This window comes from Rhinolophus ferrumequinum, chromosome 24 (genome assembly GCF_004115265.2).
Source record: "Rhinolophus ferrumequinum isolate MPI-CBG mRhiFer1 chromosome 24, mRhiFer1_v1.p, whole genome shotgun sequence".
Classification (NCBI taxonomy): Eukaryota; Metazoa; Chordata; class Mammalia; order Chiroptera; family Rhinolophidae; genus Rhinolophus; species Rhinolophus ferrumequinum.
Genome location: NC_046307.1, coordinates 29,883,467 through 29,902,382, shown reverse-complemented (window position 1 = coordinate 29,902,382; position 18,916 = coordinate 29,883,467). Strand labels below are relative to the sequence as shown.

Sequence of the window (18,916 nt, the reverse complement as noted above, 5' to 3'; positions counted from 1 at the left end):
ACAGAAATGCAACATCTGGCAACCAACAACAATGTGTTAAGACATGATGCTCATAAACGTCCAATAGGAATGATCCATAGATGCCTTCAGGAAGATTTTTGGGTTGTTTTTTTCTCTTTGATTTTCCCATCTGAGATAACAGGACATGCATTTTGTCAAGTCATTCTCGTCTTTAATTCTGTCCCCTCTGAATGGAATGCTCTTGCCCCAGCTCTTTACCTAAATACTTGAACATAAATACTTGAACAGCGAATTCAGTAATTTCTCATTAGGCACACATTCTAGGTTTGCACTGTGTGTATCTTTTGGCCCTAACCACAGGTACCCGTGTGTCTGAGAATGTCTCCCCCAGGACACAGGGAGAGAAAAGGAACCTTCCTTTGTGGATCTCAGTTGGGATGCCCCCATGTTCAACCTGACAAATCTCAGTCGCCCAGAAAAACTGCAATCCTGAGCCAGCCAATATAAGTTTTATTCGGGGCCCTTGGCTGAGTCAGCGAAAGGGACACATTGACATAACCTCTGAGCCATCGCCAGGTCCTGGATGTCATCATACTGCCCTGGCTGGCACTCTCAAAGGCAATTCTAAGTTTCATTCAGGAACAATAAGGAAATGGACACGTAGGTTAAGACCATATCCTTGTTGCCTAGACAGGTAAGGATGGTGACGTGTTCTCTTTATGGCTTGCCATATCTGTCATTCTACCATCTGGTTGCTTGATAATCTGGAGTTAGTGAGACAGTGGCACCCCCAGGTAGTTGTTAGGGAGGGCACTGGGCTAAGGGTCAGGAAACGTAGGTTCTGGTTCCAGCTCTGGGTAGCCTTAAGCAACCTGTGAAACCTCTGTCTTTATTTGAGCTCCTGAAAATACTTTGCTTACAACTCTCACCAACTGTTCTAAAAATCCAATAACATCATGTTTGTGCTGACCTGCAAAGTCCCTTCCAGCTATACATTAGGCACCCGTGGGGTCAAACGCACCAGGCTTACATCTCAGCTCCACCATGTATTAGCTCTGGGACTTTGGTCAACTGACTGAGCTGGAAGTTTCAATGTTCCCATTTTGAAAAGCATTATTGTTCTGCCTCATGAGTTTATTTTGAGGATTTAATTCTCAAAATCATGTGTTCTAGACAGATGGATAACTAATAGAAGTTGTAAATGATCTTTCTGAAGGAAAGCGCGCTGCTTTGGACAAATGGTCACATATCTAGAGACTTGGAAGCGACATGGGAATTCTTGTAAATACAGCATCAAGCCCACTCCCCTGAGATTCTGGTATATTTGGTTGAGGGTAAGGCCTGAATATTTTTATTTCTGATGATTCTAGTGAGCATCCTGGTTGAGAACCTCTCGAAGCAATATCATCGCCCCACTAGGAAATCATCTACATTTGGCTCAAATAGGCACCTCCTACAGCTTAGAGCGCACTGGCCGAAAGGAGTGATTTATGCTGCCTTAAAGGATCTTACACTACGTGTAAAATGTCTGTGGCTGGAGTGGCAGACCCCTGACTTAATCCATGGACAGTGTCTGGGGCAACCCCGGTGGATCTCCTGCCCCGCCCCGCCCCAGCAGAGCTTTCCTCCCCTTCCACCTGCCCACGTGGCATTCAGCCCAGTCTGATCACCTCTTGGCATCACCACTCTTCACCTTCCCTTTGGAAACTCAGTCAGAACTTGCTTCTGAAACCCCATGAGTCAGGGCGTGGTAGCTCACACCCTACCACATTCTAAAGAAGCCTGTTCTTGGGTTCCTTGGCCCCTCGCTCTAAACCAAAACTAAAATGAGCACCAACAATAACAACAAAAGCTGGCTTTTTTTATTTTCCTACAAAGAACAAGGAAGCATTTGTCATTTGTCACCTAATTGGCTGCTATAAAATCTGTGGCTTTAAGGTGGGGTGATATACTTATGAAAGTGTGGATTGCTGAGCCAGGGTTTAATCGTACTGGCAGATGGAAAATGAACTGCCTTTTTTTTGTTCCTGGTCTGTAAGCAGCCAAGATTTGAGCAAAGAGTCTTTGTTTAGAAGTGCTACTTGCAAAATGTTTTCCAGAACCATCAGACCAAAGAATATTTTCCTAATCATAAAATTTGTTTGGAGCCAGTTAGGCTGTCCTCCAAACCTCACCATCACTTCCTTCTGTGGGCATGGCCCCTCCCATCCCTCTGGAAAGAATGCAATAGACAAAAGTAAAGGAGGTGTGTTTGGCCTTTTGTTTCCCTTCCTTAATCTTGGTCTTCCATTCTTTCTTTGGAAGAGATTTGTGCAGCACTTCCGGTCTGTTCCAGGTTGGTGGGGACATCCCATATACACCCTCATACACACACTCCCACTGGAAGGTTAGATAAGAGTCCTGGTTTAATTAGTCAAACACACCGAAATCGTTTGGGAAGTGATGGGACCACATAGACAGGAACAGGTGAAGCCTCTCTCTGCTGTGCTTCCCTAGGGGTACACATGGCTGCAGCAACATTATGCACAAAGAGTGGGGTCTTGTAAGATCTGGAAAACTCCCTTCTTGCTAGGCCAGAGTCTGTTTTGGGTTTTTTTCTCCCCTTGGGGCTTACCTCCCATTTGGGAAAAGCTTACCTTAACAATCCATGTGTTTCTATTTAAGCAAAAATTCACATATATTGGGCTCTCCCTATTCTTGAACCAAACTCAGCATCATCAATGCTACCCAGGGCCTGGGTACATCAAGGCTACAACATGAGCCAGGGCAAACATCACTGCTGAAACAATATTTTAGCCTCCACCTCGTCAGCAACCAGGAAAGTTGTGTCCACGATAATAGTACAGCCACACGGTTAAGTAATCCAAAGGAACCAAAGGGCAAATGGTAAGAGGTAGGTCTCCCTCCTCCTCTGTTCCCCACAACCCCAGAGACAACCACTGTTTGAAGTTCCCCGTGTCCTTCCCAGATTTGTTTTACCCGACATAGAAGCAAACAAGCCTGGTATACATGTGAGCACGTCCTTTACTGCAAACAGAAGCATACCATGCACCCTGGTTTGGACTTGCTTTTTTTTTTTTTAACATAATGAATCTTGGGGAATATTTCATATATGTAGACAGACAGACAGACATTCAGTAGAGCACTGCCTGATCCTTATTCTAGTGGCTGTTAGAATTTCTTGGATGGTTGAACCATCATCTATTTATACATAGGTAAGTGTTTCTAGGGTATTTATGCTTAAAGCATAATTGCTAAATTGTGAGAGTGTGCATTTTTTATTTTGATTGACACTTCCCAAGAGGTTGTCCCAGTTTAGACACTCACCAACAACAAATAGAAGGGTTTGCTTCCTCCCACCTTTGCCAGTTCTGTGTATCTCAGTATCTACTACTCAAACTGTGGTTCTTGGACCCGCACCGCTTGTAGAAAGTCCACTCCAGACTCGCTGAATCAGCATCTGTGTTTTCACAATGGATGTGTGTGCACGTTAAGTTTGGGGAGTGCTGGCGTGGTGTTTAAGGGTTCAGGTTTTGGCTTCATGCGGAACTGGTTTCAAGTCCCAGGTCTTTTGTTGCATTTGTGACCTTGGACAAGTTACTTAACATCAGGGAGCCTCACTCACCTCAGTTAAAATGGGAGGATGATGGTAACTATTTCAGTGCTGCTATGACGATTAAGTGATGTATGTGCTCTGCGTTGTCGGTAAACGTAATCTTACCATAATACTAGGATCCTTACGGGTGTCGTGTGAGCTCAGAGATCACCGTCCTCAAAGAGGGTGTGTAAGAGCGTTAACTCTTCTGCAATAGAAAGAAACCCAACCAGCTGGGTGCCTGGCTGCCACAAGGCACTAATCTGAACAACTGGTGGCCCCACAAATTTATATTTCTTTTCCTTCATAAAAACAGACTAACCAAAGTGCCCAGAGCTGGGGAGGACACTGCTTTCTCTCTAAGTGTCCTAAGTGCCAACTTCCTAAACGTTCATGGACCAGGACAGGAAACCAGTGGTCTGTGAGCAAAGAGAACTGTGGAGAACCTTGCCCTGCAGAAGCAAGTCTGTGGTGACTGGATAAAGCTTAAGGGACATCTGAGGCTGACCTTCAGGCTGGGCCTGCTGCCAGTGCCAGAGAAGTGGGCCCTTTGCAGAGATTTTTTTTTTAATGTGTAACTATAGGATTGGGTGGAAATACACGAAAGAAGAGTTTTAACAGAGACCCCACGAGTTAATCAGGGGTGAGTTGTCCTCAATAGGAGTCAGTCAAGAAAGGTTTGAGTGTCTGCAGTCAGCCAGGGGCTGGGTACATGTTACAGACAGTCTCTGCCCTCGTGGCACTTACAGACTAGAGGGTAAATGGACAGGCGCTAAATAACCATCAAATCATTGTAACTGTGTCACCGGTTGGAAATGCATAACGCATAGCTGGGAGCAAAGCAATGTGTCGTCAGAGGCTGGGAGTCAGGTGGTACGAAAGCTACCCTCGTTCTGAGCCCAGTTCCGTGTACAATCTCGAGTAGTTCACTTCCCTCCTCTGTGGCATTCAGTTTTCTCATCAGGAAAACAGAGGGTTTCGCTTTCATGACCTCCATGCATGCTCCCAACTCTGGGTATCTGTGGTCAGGGTTCAAAGTATCCCATTCCTGTGCCCCCAACCCCACGCTCCCAGTGAAATCTATTTCCTGGAAATGGAAGATGCCCTGTAGAATCTCATGGACTATGTGCTGAGCCCTAAGGGTTAGACGTACAAGCCCATCCGTCGTGCGTGGGATGCCAGACCCCAATGGCAGTGGCTGTCCGCAAGTAGCAGAAGCCACTTCCTTCTCACAGGGATCGTCCCTGACATGGAAATTGAGAGCGTGAATTCTAGAGTCTCTCTCAAATCAACCGAAGGAATCTCTCCCCCTTACTCTATGACCTCAGGCAAGAAACTTAATCTCCCTGGGAAGCAGTTTCCGCATCTGGAATGCAGAGGGAACTGGGTGGATCATTGTACTCAACGGATAATGTCTCTGAGAGGCAATGAGATGACGGGTGTGCCCAAAACATAAGACACACTATCTGGATAGGCGCTATCATTACTATCAGGAGAAATGGGCTCAGGGTTCCTTGAGGGATGTTGGTAAACTGATGACAGGCCCTGGAGGAGCCTCGAATCTGGTTACAGGAGTTTGCAGGAGCATTAATAAGGGAAAAGAGGTACTTTGCCATGGCCACAGAAAGGAAAAACCCTAGACTCGCAACCCAAGGGTCTGACATCTGGTCCTGACTATACACCCACTCACTGGGTGCCCTTGATCAAATCAGCCCATTTCTCTGAGTTTCAGTTAAGTTGGGACTGGTTCCACCTCCGCTTGGAACTGTGAAAACCCAGCGAGGTCACATAAATGGCATTGCTTGGAAAGCTAGGAAGAGTTCCATCATGTGAGCTTCTGCTACAAAGACTGGACTCGAAGGCAGAGAGAATGGACGGTGCATGCTCCCTTCCCAATCCCAAGCTTTCTGACAAGAGTGGCATTGCATAGGCGTGGGTGGTTCACCAGTACTTACGGGGCAACGAAAGGAAATGCAAACGATGCAGTTTTACTAACAGCATCTAGTTTTGAATAAATAGATATTGTTCCGCACACTGTCTTCTTAAAATAATACGAGCAAGATGCAGGGGTTGACTCTTGGAGGGCGTTCCCAGTGAAGGCTGAAAGTCTTTGGAAGCCTGTGCTCCTCACCTCCAGCCCATTTCCTTTAACGTCCTGTGTTCTTGGGAAACCCAGCACTCATCCCTTCCCCAGGTGCCTGGGTTTCCTCCCCTCTGGCTCTCACCTGGGCCAGCAGCCCCAGGGAGGCCAGACTCTGACTTCTAGAGTCATTGCTTTTCGTAGTCAGAGGAGATACAGTCTGAGGACTTTTTTTAAAATCTCAATTTCAGTTTTTATCTGTAAAGCCTGCTGGCTCCTTAGCCCTCAGTCTTCACTCTGTTTGAATCAGTCAAGATTCTCTCAGTTCATCTTTTTCAGCCATTGACTCTCTTTTCTCTAAATATTAAACTGTGAACTCTGACCACTGATAGAAACGGTCTTATGTAGAAACTTCTTTGCGGAATGGCTTTTCTCATAGCTAACTATTGAGAGCCAGTGCTTGTTGAACTTCTGCTTTAAACAAAGCAGTAGTCGGAGATCTAGAAGGCAAAACTTTGTGGGAAAATGGCCGTCTCTGTCTTTGAGGCTCTAACCTCATCTGTAGAGAGGAGATAAGAGATTTGAATTTAAAGCATAGGTCAATATGTGGTGAGTTCCAAAGGATAGGACAAGTGGCAATTTCTACAAAAATGTCAAAAATGTCAGTCAGTCAGCTTCAGCCCACAAATTAAAAAAAAAAAAAAAGGAGTTCTCACATCATCTCTGCTTCATCTTGAAAAATCAAGAGATTTGGCAAACTTGACCATCACTGGAGCATTTCACTAGCATCGCAGTTGCCATCTTTTAAACGGGGCAGGACTTGCCGGTCTCCCAGCCCCCACCACCCCAAAGTGTGCTCATCTGTACTATGGAAATGGACTCCCATGACACTGAGTTCAGGAACCTGCTATTATGACTCAGAAGACAAAGTCTCATGGACGTGAGGGACTTCTCGTGGTTATTCAAGTCGAGGTAGGATTTTGGTAGACAGGAGAGGACTTTTGAAACCAGGTGAGATCAGAGGTGGAGAAGGGGAGTATTCATCCAGGAGGCAGCAAACAGACCACCCGGCTAAGCTGAGGGTCTGCATGAAGTGATGGGAGTGAGAGTGGAAAGGCAGACTGTGAAGGAATTCAGAAGACAGGGTGAATTGATTGTGCTAATAGGAGGATCTCCCGAAGTGCCTTCGAGCTCAAGAATACCCTGGGGGAAATGGTGTCTTAGGAAGATGCACGGGTGAGACATATGAAGGGTTAGAAGGAAAAGAGGTGAGAGGCAGCAACATCAGTTTAGAGGTGATGCGGAAATCCAGGATTGAGGGCTAGAGGATCTGAGCCTAGCCGAAAGCGTCAGAAACGAGGGACAAATGGAGGAGACACTACTGGGAGGGAAGAACTGCCAGAGCCTATAACGGATGGACATGTGGGGTGAGTGAAAGAGAGGAGTCCAATAAGAATCTGTAATGACCCAGCTGGCAGGAGAGGAAGACATGCTGGATGCAAGACTGCAGGGACGACTGTGTCATCCTTTCCCCAGGCATGCACAGCACCTGGAGGGCGCCTTCCTCCCCTCCCTTCAGGAAAGACTCTCACCCAGGCCTTTCTCTCTCAGGAAAAAGATGTGACTCCAGATAAAAACCTACTGACCAAGGTGCAAGATGCTGCCCTGTGGCTGGAGGCCTTGCCAGACTCCAGACCTGCCAAGACTTCCCGCTCCACCACTGCCTCCATCGCTGACTTCTTCCTTGCCCTAACCATCTGCAACTCTGTCATGGTCTCCACAACCACCGAGCCCAGGCAGAGGGTAAGGACTGATGATGGTGAAGGTGGGAGGGTGGGGGAGGGGCAAGGGGCGAAGCCCCAAACAGGGAAACAAGACCCTTGGACCCTAGCCACTCACTGTGTCACCATTTCATCACTCTGAGACCTTGAACAGACCTTTTACTCTTTCTGGCCCTCAGGTTCATTTTTAAATAAAATTGAAAAAGTTATACATGAGCTCTCTGTGTAGCTTTCAAATTTGGTGTCTATCTGCCTACAGGGTAGATATTCAGAGTTAATATTTACTGAGCACTTGCTACATGCCAGGCTCCATGCCAAATACTTCAGCTGCATTATCATTTTAATCCTCACAACCGAGCCACCCTGAGGCATGGCCTCAGATTTAATAAGTGAAGACACAGTGACTCAGAGAGCTTGAATAACTTAAAAGATGTACCGTTAATACATGGCAGAACCATCTGTATGACTCCATCATACCGTATCATACTGGTCTCTGCTTTTGTAGGGTGCTTAAAAGACATAATTAACACCACGTGTGGTGTTTTGTCCGTTGGGAGACAATGCAGCTGGATGGCTGTTTATAGAAGGGTATACTTTGAATTATTTTTCGGTACCGAAGATAGCTTTGTCTTTCAATAGTCACAAATTCTCACCCAAGTTCCCTTGTGACTGATGAGAGTAACTGGGTGTTACAACCTGTGGCTGTGAAAGCAAGAAAAAGAAGGTTCACCCGGGCACCAACCCAGAGCCTCCCCTTACTACGCCCAGATTCCAAACCACCCTGAAAAGTCACTCCAGCCACTGAAAAGCCGCCAGGTGATCAGAAGGCTTCAAGGAGCTTTGAGAGGCAGGAAGCGTTACCTGAGAAATTAACTCCATTTCCAAGAGGGGAAGAAGTACCTCTGTAGGAAGGACAGCATCCACCTCTCCATTTTCAACTTAATGAGGAGGCTTTAGCTGGTCCATCGTGAAGACCAACCTCTGGGGTCAGAACCAGATTTGAGTGCCAGTGTTACCACCTGCACACTGGCTGATCATGGCCAATTTATTTAACTTCTTTGTGCCTCAATTTCCTCATCCATAAATTGGGATGATAGCATCACAGAAAGTTGCTGGGAGGATGACACACGATGCTGCATGCAAAGATAAAGGCTATGGTAAGGGTGTGGGGAAGGTGAACTCTTATTAAGGGGCTGGCTTTTGTCTCCCTTCTTTCTTTTGCCCTGATTAGAGTGGGATGGTCATTGCCAAGCCCAGGAATGTCAGGGATGGAGGAAACAGCCGGCCTAACTCTCTCATTTTATATGTAGGTAAACTGAGGCTCACCTAGGGCAGAAGACTTGCCCACAGTCACAGAAGACCCAAATAATCCATTCATTGCAAAAGGACCTTGACATTCTACCAATGGAGAGCCTGGTAATTTTTTCCTAACATTGAGAATAATGTTCTCCTTCCTTCCTTTGATCTGCAGGTCACCATGCCACCCTCGACCAAGGTTCTGGGGACATCCCTGGAGAAGATTCAGCAGCTCTTCCAGAAGCTGAAGCTTTCAAGCCTCAGCCAGTCATTCTCATCCACTGTGCCCTCTGACACTGATCTGGGGGAGAGTTTGGGGGCCAACATGCCCACCACAGACTCAGAAGAACGAGACGATGTGTCTGTGGACAGTGGAGGCTACTCCACTGATGGCGGCTACAAGAGCAGCACGTGGGACCAGGGCGACATCCTGGCATCTGGGTCTGACGCTTCCTTGGAGGAGGTGCTGGGGGCCCCGGCCCTCGACCTGGCCAGCCCTGAGCTCTGTTACGAGGCCGAGAGCCCTGACGAGGCGGCCCTGGTCCATGCTGCCCGTGCCTACAGTTTCACACTGGTGTCCCGGACACCCAAGCAGGTGACCGTACGCTTGCCCCAGGGCATCTGCCTCACCTTTGATGTCCTCTGCACTCTGGCCTTCGATTCTGTCAGGAAGAGAATGTCCGTGGTTGTGAGGCACCCCCTGACCGGTGAGATTGTCATCTACACCAAGGGCGCCGACTCGGTTATCATGGACCTTCTGGAAGACCCAGCCTGTGGTGAGTACCCCTCACCAGGGCTCCAGGAAAAGAGGGCTCCATGGTTTAAGACGCAGCATAGAATGGTGACGATGAGCTCAAGTTACAGAGTCACTCAGTCCAGCGGGTCCCAGCTGGAACACCGGCCCACAGATGCCCTCCCCCAAACAGGTACCTCCTCGACCTGGAGAACTTCAGTGCCCATTAGCTTACTAAAGACGTTCTATTACTATTGTAATAGAAACCCTCTTTAACATTTTTATCCCAGTTTCTAGTTTTCCAAACCTATTTAAACATGGATTATCCATCCACGATTATTTTTTGCCAGGGCATCCAGTAAAATACCCTACAACACAGTCTAGTCCTAACTCTCAGTTTTGAAGAGAGGCCAGACTGCACCCGGAGAGGTAGGTGACCTGAGAGGTGGCACAGCTAACTAGAGGTGAGGCCTTGGCCCAGGTGTCCTGAAACCCCGATCAGAGCTCTTTCCATGCCGCCAGAACTCCACGCCAGGCTCAATTCACTCTCGGAAGCCTCAGGTGTCCCTCTTATCATCCTTTTCCCCAGGCTCCCCCAAATGGATTTGCACTAAGCCAAAAAAATGTTCCAAAGTCCCTGCATATCAGTGTCCAATTTTGGAGCAGCCTGAATCAGTGTGCAGCCGCTTCCTGATCACTAACAAGGAGAAGACAGTTATGGGGCTATGATTCTCCCAGGACAGCAGATTCCAGCCAAGCTTTAGAATTGCACAGGCAGCCCTGTGCCTCTTGCATTATCAGCTATGGGTCAGAGCCAAGAGTGTATGGGGATTGATGAGTGTTGAGAATGGGAAGGGAGCTAATTGGGTCTCTTCATCCCCAGATTCTGGCAGACAAGTACTTTCAGTGTTTCTGAGTCAAAGGAGCCATGGCACTCGATCCCTGGGCAACTGCCTTCCAAGCCGCCTTGGACATTTTTTTTTTTGATTTGTTCCTCACCTGATTGCAAAATGGATAAGAAATGCTTCCAATGAAAGACACATGAAAAATGTTCCTATTAAAGTAAAGCTTTGGAAAAAAAGAGGAGGGGAAAATAACCCTGGGTTTAATATAGTTACCATGTTTGAACCTTTGATTTGACCCTGAGGTTTCTGGGAGCCTGAGCAAAAAGATCAGCAACTCAAAGGCACACAGGGAAGAGGGTTTAATCTCAGGAAATGATGTCTTCGAAAATAAAACATGGCAAATAGTACACAATAAGACAATGCCTAAAGACTGCTGAAGGCACCAGAAACAGTAGCACCTGAAAAAGTGAGAAAATAATCTTTGAAAAGATTTTTCGAATGCATAAAAACAGCCTTAGAATAGTATCATGGGGAAAACCCGAGCTTCTTGGGCTTTCTTATCTGATGGTTGAGAATTGTATTTTTAATTTTGCATTATATGGAGGGATGGATGAGGGGCACAGATTCTGTTTATTATTGAGGGCCTCTGAAGACCTCGATTTAGCACTGGCAAAGGGTTCTGAGGCTTTTTTCCAAGCTCTGCTTTGTAAAGTGTTGCGACTGATTAGTGACGTCTGTGACATCTTAAAAAAAGTGGTGATGGCATCAGTCCTGCCACATACCCACCAACCCAGCATGAAAAATTCTTTTTATCTGGTAGATAAAAGTACTGAAATTTCCAGAATAACAGATAAGTTTCTTCTCACAGAAATATATCACATAGGACTTCATAAAGGGGACTTTGAGCCACACGATGAAGTAATTTTTCATCCTAAACACTAGATTTATAGGAAGTACAGAAAAATTTTTTTTTTCTTCTAAGACCATTTGTTGTGTAGAAAGAAAGCGTGACTCAGCAAACCCTATTGGGTGAACAACTTAGCAATGAGATTCAGGTCCATAGCCGTCTTGGGACCTAATTTGCTCGAAGGACTGAAGTAGATGACAGAGAAGATGATGGATAGCCTAACACTTAGCAAACTGTTGGTCACCCAGGGCTAAACTGGATCCAAAGGAAGCACCTTAGGTAATAATAAAGAGTCAGATTCCTGGTCCCTGGTTCCGCAAGTCTTCAACTGGGCCTGGGAAACTCTATTATTTGTTGAACTTCCCAAGTAATTCGGATGCAAACAGATACTTGGGAACAATACCTCACAGACCACCTACCCTCCTGAAACAGTACTATTCTCAGCCAGGCTTTTGATTATCAGCTATGGAGAGTAGACAAGTGAAGGCCTCCTGGAGTTATCGCCTTCCTGGGCACTCAGACAGCCAGGAGAGCTCCTCCATATTTCCGGGGAAGGGCCAGAAGGGGATTCCTTCTCTAAAGATTTCAGTGTTAGGAACAAGGATCCCCTAAGCATTTGTGCATGACCTCATGGTGGGCAACGACTATTTCAGTGACGGAGACGGATGTAGAAAAGAAGGTGAGGAAAATCCGAGCCCGGACCCAGAAGCATCTAGACTTGTACGCGAGAGATGGACTTCGAACACTATGCATTGCCAAGAAGGTAAGAACAAATTCCTCAGTGAGGAGCGGAAAGGCTTCAACCCTGATTCTGTCTTTTCTAAGACCTTTAATGTTGGTTGCTTTAATATTTTCAAAATTGGCTATTTTGACTCACTGCAGAGGCCCATGACTTGGACAGTTTTGCTGGGGCAGAAATCTGAATGGCAAGGTTCCATATCCGTGTGGTTTTGTGGTTTCCTGCTTTTCATTGTGTATATCATTGGTAACCATAACGCACAACTTTTAATGTTAAGATTTTGCCTTCAGAGTATCCTTTTAAATTTTGCATTATTTGCATAGATTTTAAATGTGGGCGATTTTATGTGATCACATACAACTCTTGATTTCTGGTTTCTCTGGAAAATTTAGAGGATCTGGCAAACTGGGTCTCCATTCGTGAATGGCAGCAAATGGCTACAGCCCTGTAGCCTCTGATCCCTTTGATGAGGATTGTGCTCCGCCGTGTTCTGCGGTTGGTCACACCCCCTACCATTCCCTATAGCCTTGCCCTCGGCCCAGCTCTAGTCCTGCAGATTACCCATGTCCTCCAGGTCTTTGACTTGGAAGTCCCTGCACGGGAGGCAGGCAAAGAGAGCTATGAATCCCAGAGCAGGGCCATCTAATGAAGCATCTGAAATCAGGTAGGGGAGCTATGATGGCTAGATTTAGTTCTCCTCCATAAATCCCCATCGCTCTTCATCTCTTTGATGGTGCTTAGTGCAGCATAGCAGTTAAGGGCACGCACTTTAAAGCCAGCCCCACCTAGGTACAAGTCCCATCTCATCACTTATCTGTTGCGTGACCTTGGAGAAGTTTCTTCACCCTTCTTAGTTTCGGATTTTCTTATCTGTAAAATGATGCTAATGCCCCTACGTCATACAGTTGTCCTGGAAGTTAACGAAAGTAACACACGTCCAGCGCACGCTAACAGTGCTTACTACTCTGTACATTATAATTATACCCTTACCACCTTCTATTTTCCACTGAAATGATTGTGCCTATTTCTCTGTCTCTCCGAAGACTGTGAATTCTACAACAGTGAAAGGCCTACCTGTGTCCCCTTGGTTTTCCCTATGCTGCCATGCACCGAGGAAAAACCTAGGAATATTTGATGCTTGGACAAAAGAACCATTCATTGCTATAAGAGGCAATATGCATGTAATGCCAACGGCGGGGTCTAAAGGTGCTGTGGGACTCCCAGGGAGGGAGACATGACCTCTAGTTGGATTCTTCAAGCTTTGGGGCACCACCTCCAATAGCTGGTAGAGCAGTCTCCCAGGCTGTGCAAGAGCAGGCTGCTGCTTACCTTTCCAGCCTCATGGCTGGTTCCTCTCTACCTGGCTCCCCATCCTTCAGCTAGCTGGTGTGGTCAAGGAAGAAAGCCAAGTTCATTGCTGTTTCACTTGCCCCGCCCCATAACTGAACGTTTCTCATCATTGGATCTCAACTTGCACGTCACCTTGTCTAAGAGATCGGAAGGTCCAAATGAAACAGCCCCTCTCCCCAACAGCTATCATCACCTTACCCCGTCACACTTCATCATATCACCCCCTTTATTTTCTGTATAGAACTCCTTGAAATGACCTGTTCTTCTAAATTGTTACTTGGATAATGTCTCTCACCCTCCAGTAGCATCAAGCCCAGGCATGCAGGGATCTTGTCTGTTGATCACTGCTGTATCTCTAGTGGGGCAGCGGCTCAACGGATGTTTGGTGATAATATAATATGAAGATCAATCCTTCACAGAGTCCAGAAAAAATGATCATTGAGGAGAAAGCCCCATCTAATAGTGCAGTGAAGTTCAAACAGGCCCGTAGGAGGCCCAGCACGTGGGAAGGAGGAGGGATACACCCAGAGCTGTGAATGAGCCTGTTCCTGTCCCGTAGGTTGTCAGTGAAGAGGACTTCCAGCGATGGGCCAGTTTCCGGCGTGAGGCCGAGGCGTCCCTTGACAACCGAGATGAGCTTCTGATGGAGACCGCACAGCGCCTGGAGAATCAACTCACCTTACTCGGTAGCTAAAAATAAGTCTCATTAAATGAAAAATAGGAATGCTACAACCTAGAAAAGGAGTTCTTGGCCCTGATTCTGACACTGCTACAAATGTGTCTCAATTAGGAACCTTCCCTGGGTGCCCTTCCAGGTATTTGGCTCAAAAGGTTTGTGCCAATAACCAACCCAGACTCCACACGCAGCTTCCTTAGGCAGGAGCATCCAGCACCCTCCTGGATGAAGCCTAGGACTTTGGTTGCTTCTCCTTCACTCGACCAAATGTTTATTGTGTGCCAAGTAGCATGGTGGGCACTGGAGCTACAACAGGGAACAAGAGCCCCAGGCCCTGCACTCCCAGAATTAGAGTCTAATGAGGAAACTGGATGATTAAACAAGTAATTTCAACAGTGTGATGAGGGCTGGGCTGGAAGGTATACCGGGTAGGATGGAGGCACAAAGTAGAAAGTGCCAGCCTCGCCTGGGACCAAGGAGGGTGTGAGAAGGCCAGAACTAAATGGAGAAGAGGAGCTTCTGCTCAGGCCAAGGGGAGAGTGTTCCAGGTAGAAGGAAGGGAGAAAGCCTGGGCCAGCTGCTAACTCAGAGGTCCGCCATGGCTGGACCACGAGTGTGGGGGAGAAACGATGTGGGTGAGAGGTCGGCAGGACCCAAATTATGAAGGGACATGTAAATCACATGCTAAACATTTGGAGAGGGGAAGGGAGTGAAAGCAGGGATAGATTTATGCTTTAGGAAAATTACTCATGCTGCTGCTATATAGAAGTTAGATTGATTGATACGCTGGGGGAACAATGAGAAGCATGGAGACCACAGTTAAATGACAGTGTTATATTTCTGTTGGATGTAAAGCATTGTCGAGGGAGAAGGGGGAGGGAGACTTTATGTATCAGGATTAATCCCCTCAAAGCTCAAGAGCAAAATCTAGGAAAGGCCATGTGGGAACAGGATGCACACACTGGCCACATGACAGGAGCTTTCTTTCATCTTGGAAGGCAATGCTGAGCTGGAGACGAGGGCCAAGTTTTGCTGTGTGCCCAGGGACACATCCCCGCACCCCTCTGAGCCTTAGCTCCTCCTCTGGATAAAACACACTCCTCCCAGCGGCCCAGCCAGGCCAGGTGCATGGGGAAAGACCCAGTGTCACTGCAATAAAAAAGTCTTCCCTTTGTATATAAAGCTAGCAGCCTGATTTGGTAAGACGGGTGACAAGAGTTTTGCTCCCCACCTCCTCCAGCCTTTTGTTTCCTGTGTTTTGACTGAGGGGCCTTTTCCCGCTGCCTCACAGGCCTCCTTGAAAGCTGGCCACGGAAACTCACGTTAACAGGAACCAGAGGACAGCTAGACCAGACAGCTCTATCCCACCGCACCAGGCCACCATAGTGTCATCCCACTAGGGCACTGACCCCGTCCTTGCCCCCTGAGGTTTCCTTTGTTTGGGGGAGCACTGATCTCGGGGTGAGAAATGCTCCTCAGCTGGTCCTGCACGAAAGAGAACACACTTGTCAGGACCTGTCAGCTTCCTTGGCTGGGAAACGCTTTCACAGCCTTCCTGTTTCATTTTCTCTTTCACACAAATAAATGTGTTTTGCCTCCTCTCCCCTTCACTCTGCTGCCCTGTAATATAAATCAGCTTCAGCGTCTCACCCTCCGGGCTAACCCTTGGAGGGAAAGACGAGGCTCGCACCATCGCTCTTCCTGGGGTTGTTTACCTGCGTGTTTGGGCCTCAAATAGAAAACAGGCACATTTCGGGATAGTGAGGTGGTTTTTCTTCCTTCAGGGTGGCTTGGGAAGAAGAGGGCTTGGGGAAGAGATTTCATCTTGCCACCAAGAAACTGCCATGCCATTACAAAGCTGCCTTGCATTCACGCTCAGTCCCCCAACGTAAAATGACCTTTTCACTATGCATCCCGCGTAACTGCTTTGCCAACCTATTGTCATTCGGAATTATTAAAAGAAATGAAATGCCTTGCCCCTGCCCAGAGTGAAATGGGTAGCCATTCGTCTGTGATCTGAAATGAGTCTCAATTTCAGTGCTGTTTTATTTTTGCTTAATCGCTGAGCGACTATTCAATATTTGGGTATATATTCATCAGGGTTGGTGCAAAGCTTGAGATGATTCAAAAATTATGGACTCTGCATGTTTAATTGCTTCCAACCATAGTGTCAAAAACCTGAGTCTCTGTTAATTCTGCTGTGATCAGTTGCCGAGCAAAGATTTCAGTCTCTCCACTCCCATTTCCTCTATGCCGTCAGCTCTCCTGTTCAGCCTCCAACTGTTAGTCCTGAATTCATCCTCCTTCCTCCAAACTTTAGTCCATTCTCTAGAATGGTCTTCTTAAAAGTCAAAAGTGATCCTGTCGCTCTCCAGCCTAAGTCCCTGTCATAGCTTTCTTGGCTGTCACATAAATCCCTTCGCGCCCTGACCAGGCTCTGTGAGATGTTCTCCTGGTATACATTCACGTGGCACCCTGGGCTTCTCTCCTCGCACAGCTCAGTTATAAATCCTCATTCAACAGGCCTTAAGCCCTGAGAGGGTAGGGGCCAGCTCTGTTTATTCCCCTGCTGTATCCTGGGTGCTTTCCACAGCCTAGAACATGGAAGATGCTTCATAATCTTTGCCTGGCTTGATCGGGCTTTGGGGAAATTAAGCCGCTACTTTTTCACGATAAATGGGATCCCTGGTGTCCTTGATCACTCCAGGAGCCACTGGGATCGAGGACCGGCTACAGGAAGGAGTTCCAGACACAGTCGCTGCTCTGCGGGAAGCTGGGATCCAGCTCTGGGTCTTGACTGGAGATAAGCAGGAGACAGCAGTCAATATTGCCTACTCCTGCAGACTGTTACATCAGACCGACACTGTTTACTCCATTAACACAGAAAGTCAGGTGAGGCCAAAGTTTCTGGGCCCATGCAGAGTACCCCCTAGGCCAGCAGGAAACAGGCTTATGGGTGGGATTTGGGTATGCGGGGAAGCACCCCTACCCCAAATCTCAGAGCTCAGAGGGCCCTGGAAGTCATCCTCTACCTCGTCCCAATACATGGTTGACCAGTATATTTACATTATGTCCAGCACTACATATTAGAAAGTGTTGCCTCTCTCGAATTCCACCTTAGGCCCAGTCTCCCCATTCTACAGATGAGGAAACTGAAGACCACTGAGGCTGAGTCACCTGCCCAGGGTCACCCATGTAGTTTATGGTTGACTGAGTCTAGAATGCTGTTCTCCCACAGGCTAGTACTGCTTGCCATACTGTTTGCTCACAGAACCTCAATCGTTGGTTTATTATACTTTAGATTAACTCATCCATTGAAAACGAACGATTCAATTGAAATTATTCTGAGTTTAAAATTCCAGCTCCAATTAGTAAGTCAAATTGGTTTGCCACAAAATGAAACCTGAAGGGAATGACCCATGAGACCAGTACATTTTGATGGGATGGGAGAGAGAAAGAGATAAGCAAAGTTCTAAAACGGTGATTGTTCAGCCCAAATAGGTTGTGGATGACAGGGAGCAAGGTTTGGAGAAAGGACTGTGTACAGTCTGAAGAAATGTATTCAAAGTTGTAACAATTTTATATTTGGAAGGAAAAATCTGTTTTCACAGTGCAAACTGCAGAAAGTAAACTACCACCGGCTTCTTGGCTGATGAATATGGGAAGTGGGCATTGAGTTGTATGCTGCCATCATCAGAAGAGATTGGATCAGAGGTGGAGTGTTAACACAGAAAGCACTGTGTTACAGGGGTGGAGACCTAGAGCATGCCATGGGGAGAAGGATGGAGAAGAGGAAGTCGGGAAAGGGAGAGACAGGCACTGAAAAAGAGGCTGAGGGGTGATAGAATCTCACACTTTCAATTTTGCCTGACGCTGATCTTGACCCAGAATAGAAGTTTCCAAAGTTTAAAGTTAGTTTTTATTCCATGAAGAATCCATATACACATATTAAAAAAAAAAAAAAAAAAAAAGGTAGTATAAACTAATGGAAAGTGCCTGAGGCCCTTCACATGAATTGGAAAAAGCATTCACTTTCCTGTCAGGTACACAGATTATGCTATGATTAGATTAAACCCCAATGAATTTTCAAAATGAAAATAATCTCAGGGAAATATATGACGTTAATATTACACTTAGGAGAGAAAGTAATTTGCATCTTGCTTGAGTGCTTGATCTCTGTAATCGTGTTGATGTCTGCCTGCCCCACTGACAAAGGAAATTTTGCTTGCAATGATCATTTCCCTCCAGGTGATTCCAAAAGAAGAATCTCGAAAATCTGTGAGTCAGCCAGGGTGGGGTGGAGTGGGTGTCTGTAGGTTGTTAAATTCAATGCCTTCCGGTAGGAAGCTGAAGATGCTTGCTCATTAATTAGTCAAAGTTCCTAAGGAACAGTGGGCCACACTCCATGGTGAGTTCAGTCACTGTCAACTCTTTTAAAGCTGCCCAAGGCCTTCCAATGGATGGTAGGGCCTGCCCACACACCTGGGCCCACTGAACCGGTAAGATGAGTCTTCTTCATCCTCTGGTGTGGGGAAAAGGTGTAGGTACCTAGATATGTTCAAACAGAAACTGGGGAAATCCGTCCTAAATCTCAGATTTATTTAAACCGGTTTAATGTAATTACATATTCAGTTTTAATCTGCCTAATTCATTATAAATTTATTTAGGGCTACCGTTTCCTTGTTGTGCATCTTAAAGCTATAAACAGGTTAGAGGACCTATCTAGACCTCAGGGTGTGCATCTATAAGATGAAAGAATTACTAACCCATCCCTGGAAGGGGTCATGTCAAGAAATATTCTGAGGAACAGAGAAGAACTGAAATGACCTGTAAGAAATAGAACACGTTATACCAGCATGACGTGTTGTTGTTTACCATCAGATTAGTGTTACGTATTCTCTTATACCATCCCCGTGTTAGTCCCTATGTTGCTGAGCCATTTCCGTTCCCATT

At 46.6% G+C, this 18,916-nt stretch overlaps 1 protein-coding gene across 1 annotated transcript in view; it reads left to right on the top strand.

Moving 5' to 3' along the window:
* Window positions 1–18,916, top strand: part of ATP10B (ATPase phospholipid transporting 10B (putative)) — a 203,633-nt gene that overhangs the window by 155,923 nt on the left and 28,794 nt on the right. Inside the window, exons 12-16 of the mRNA XM_033096782.1 lie at window positions 7,248–7,439; window positions 8,889–9,489; window positions 11,852–11,961; window positions 13,847–13,973; window positions 16,671–16,855. Coding sequence (XP_032952673.1) covers window positions 7,248–7,439; window positions 8,889–9,489; window positions 11,852–11,961; window positions 13,847–13,973; window positions 16,671–16,855 — 1,215 coding nt within the window. The remainder of the gene's footprint in view (window positions 1–7,247; window positions 7,440–8,888; window positions 9,490–11,851; window positions 11,962–13,846; window positions 13,974–16,670; window positions 16,856–18,916) is intronic.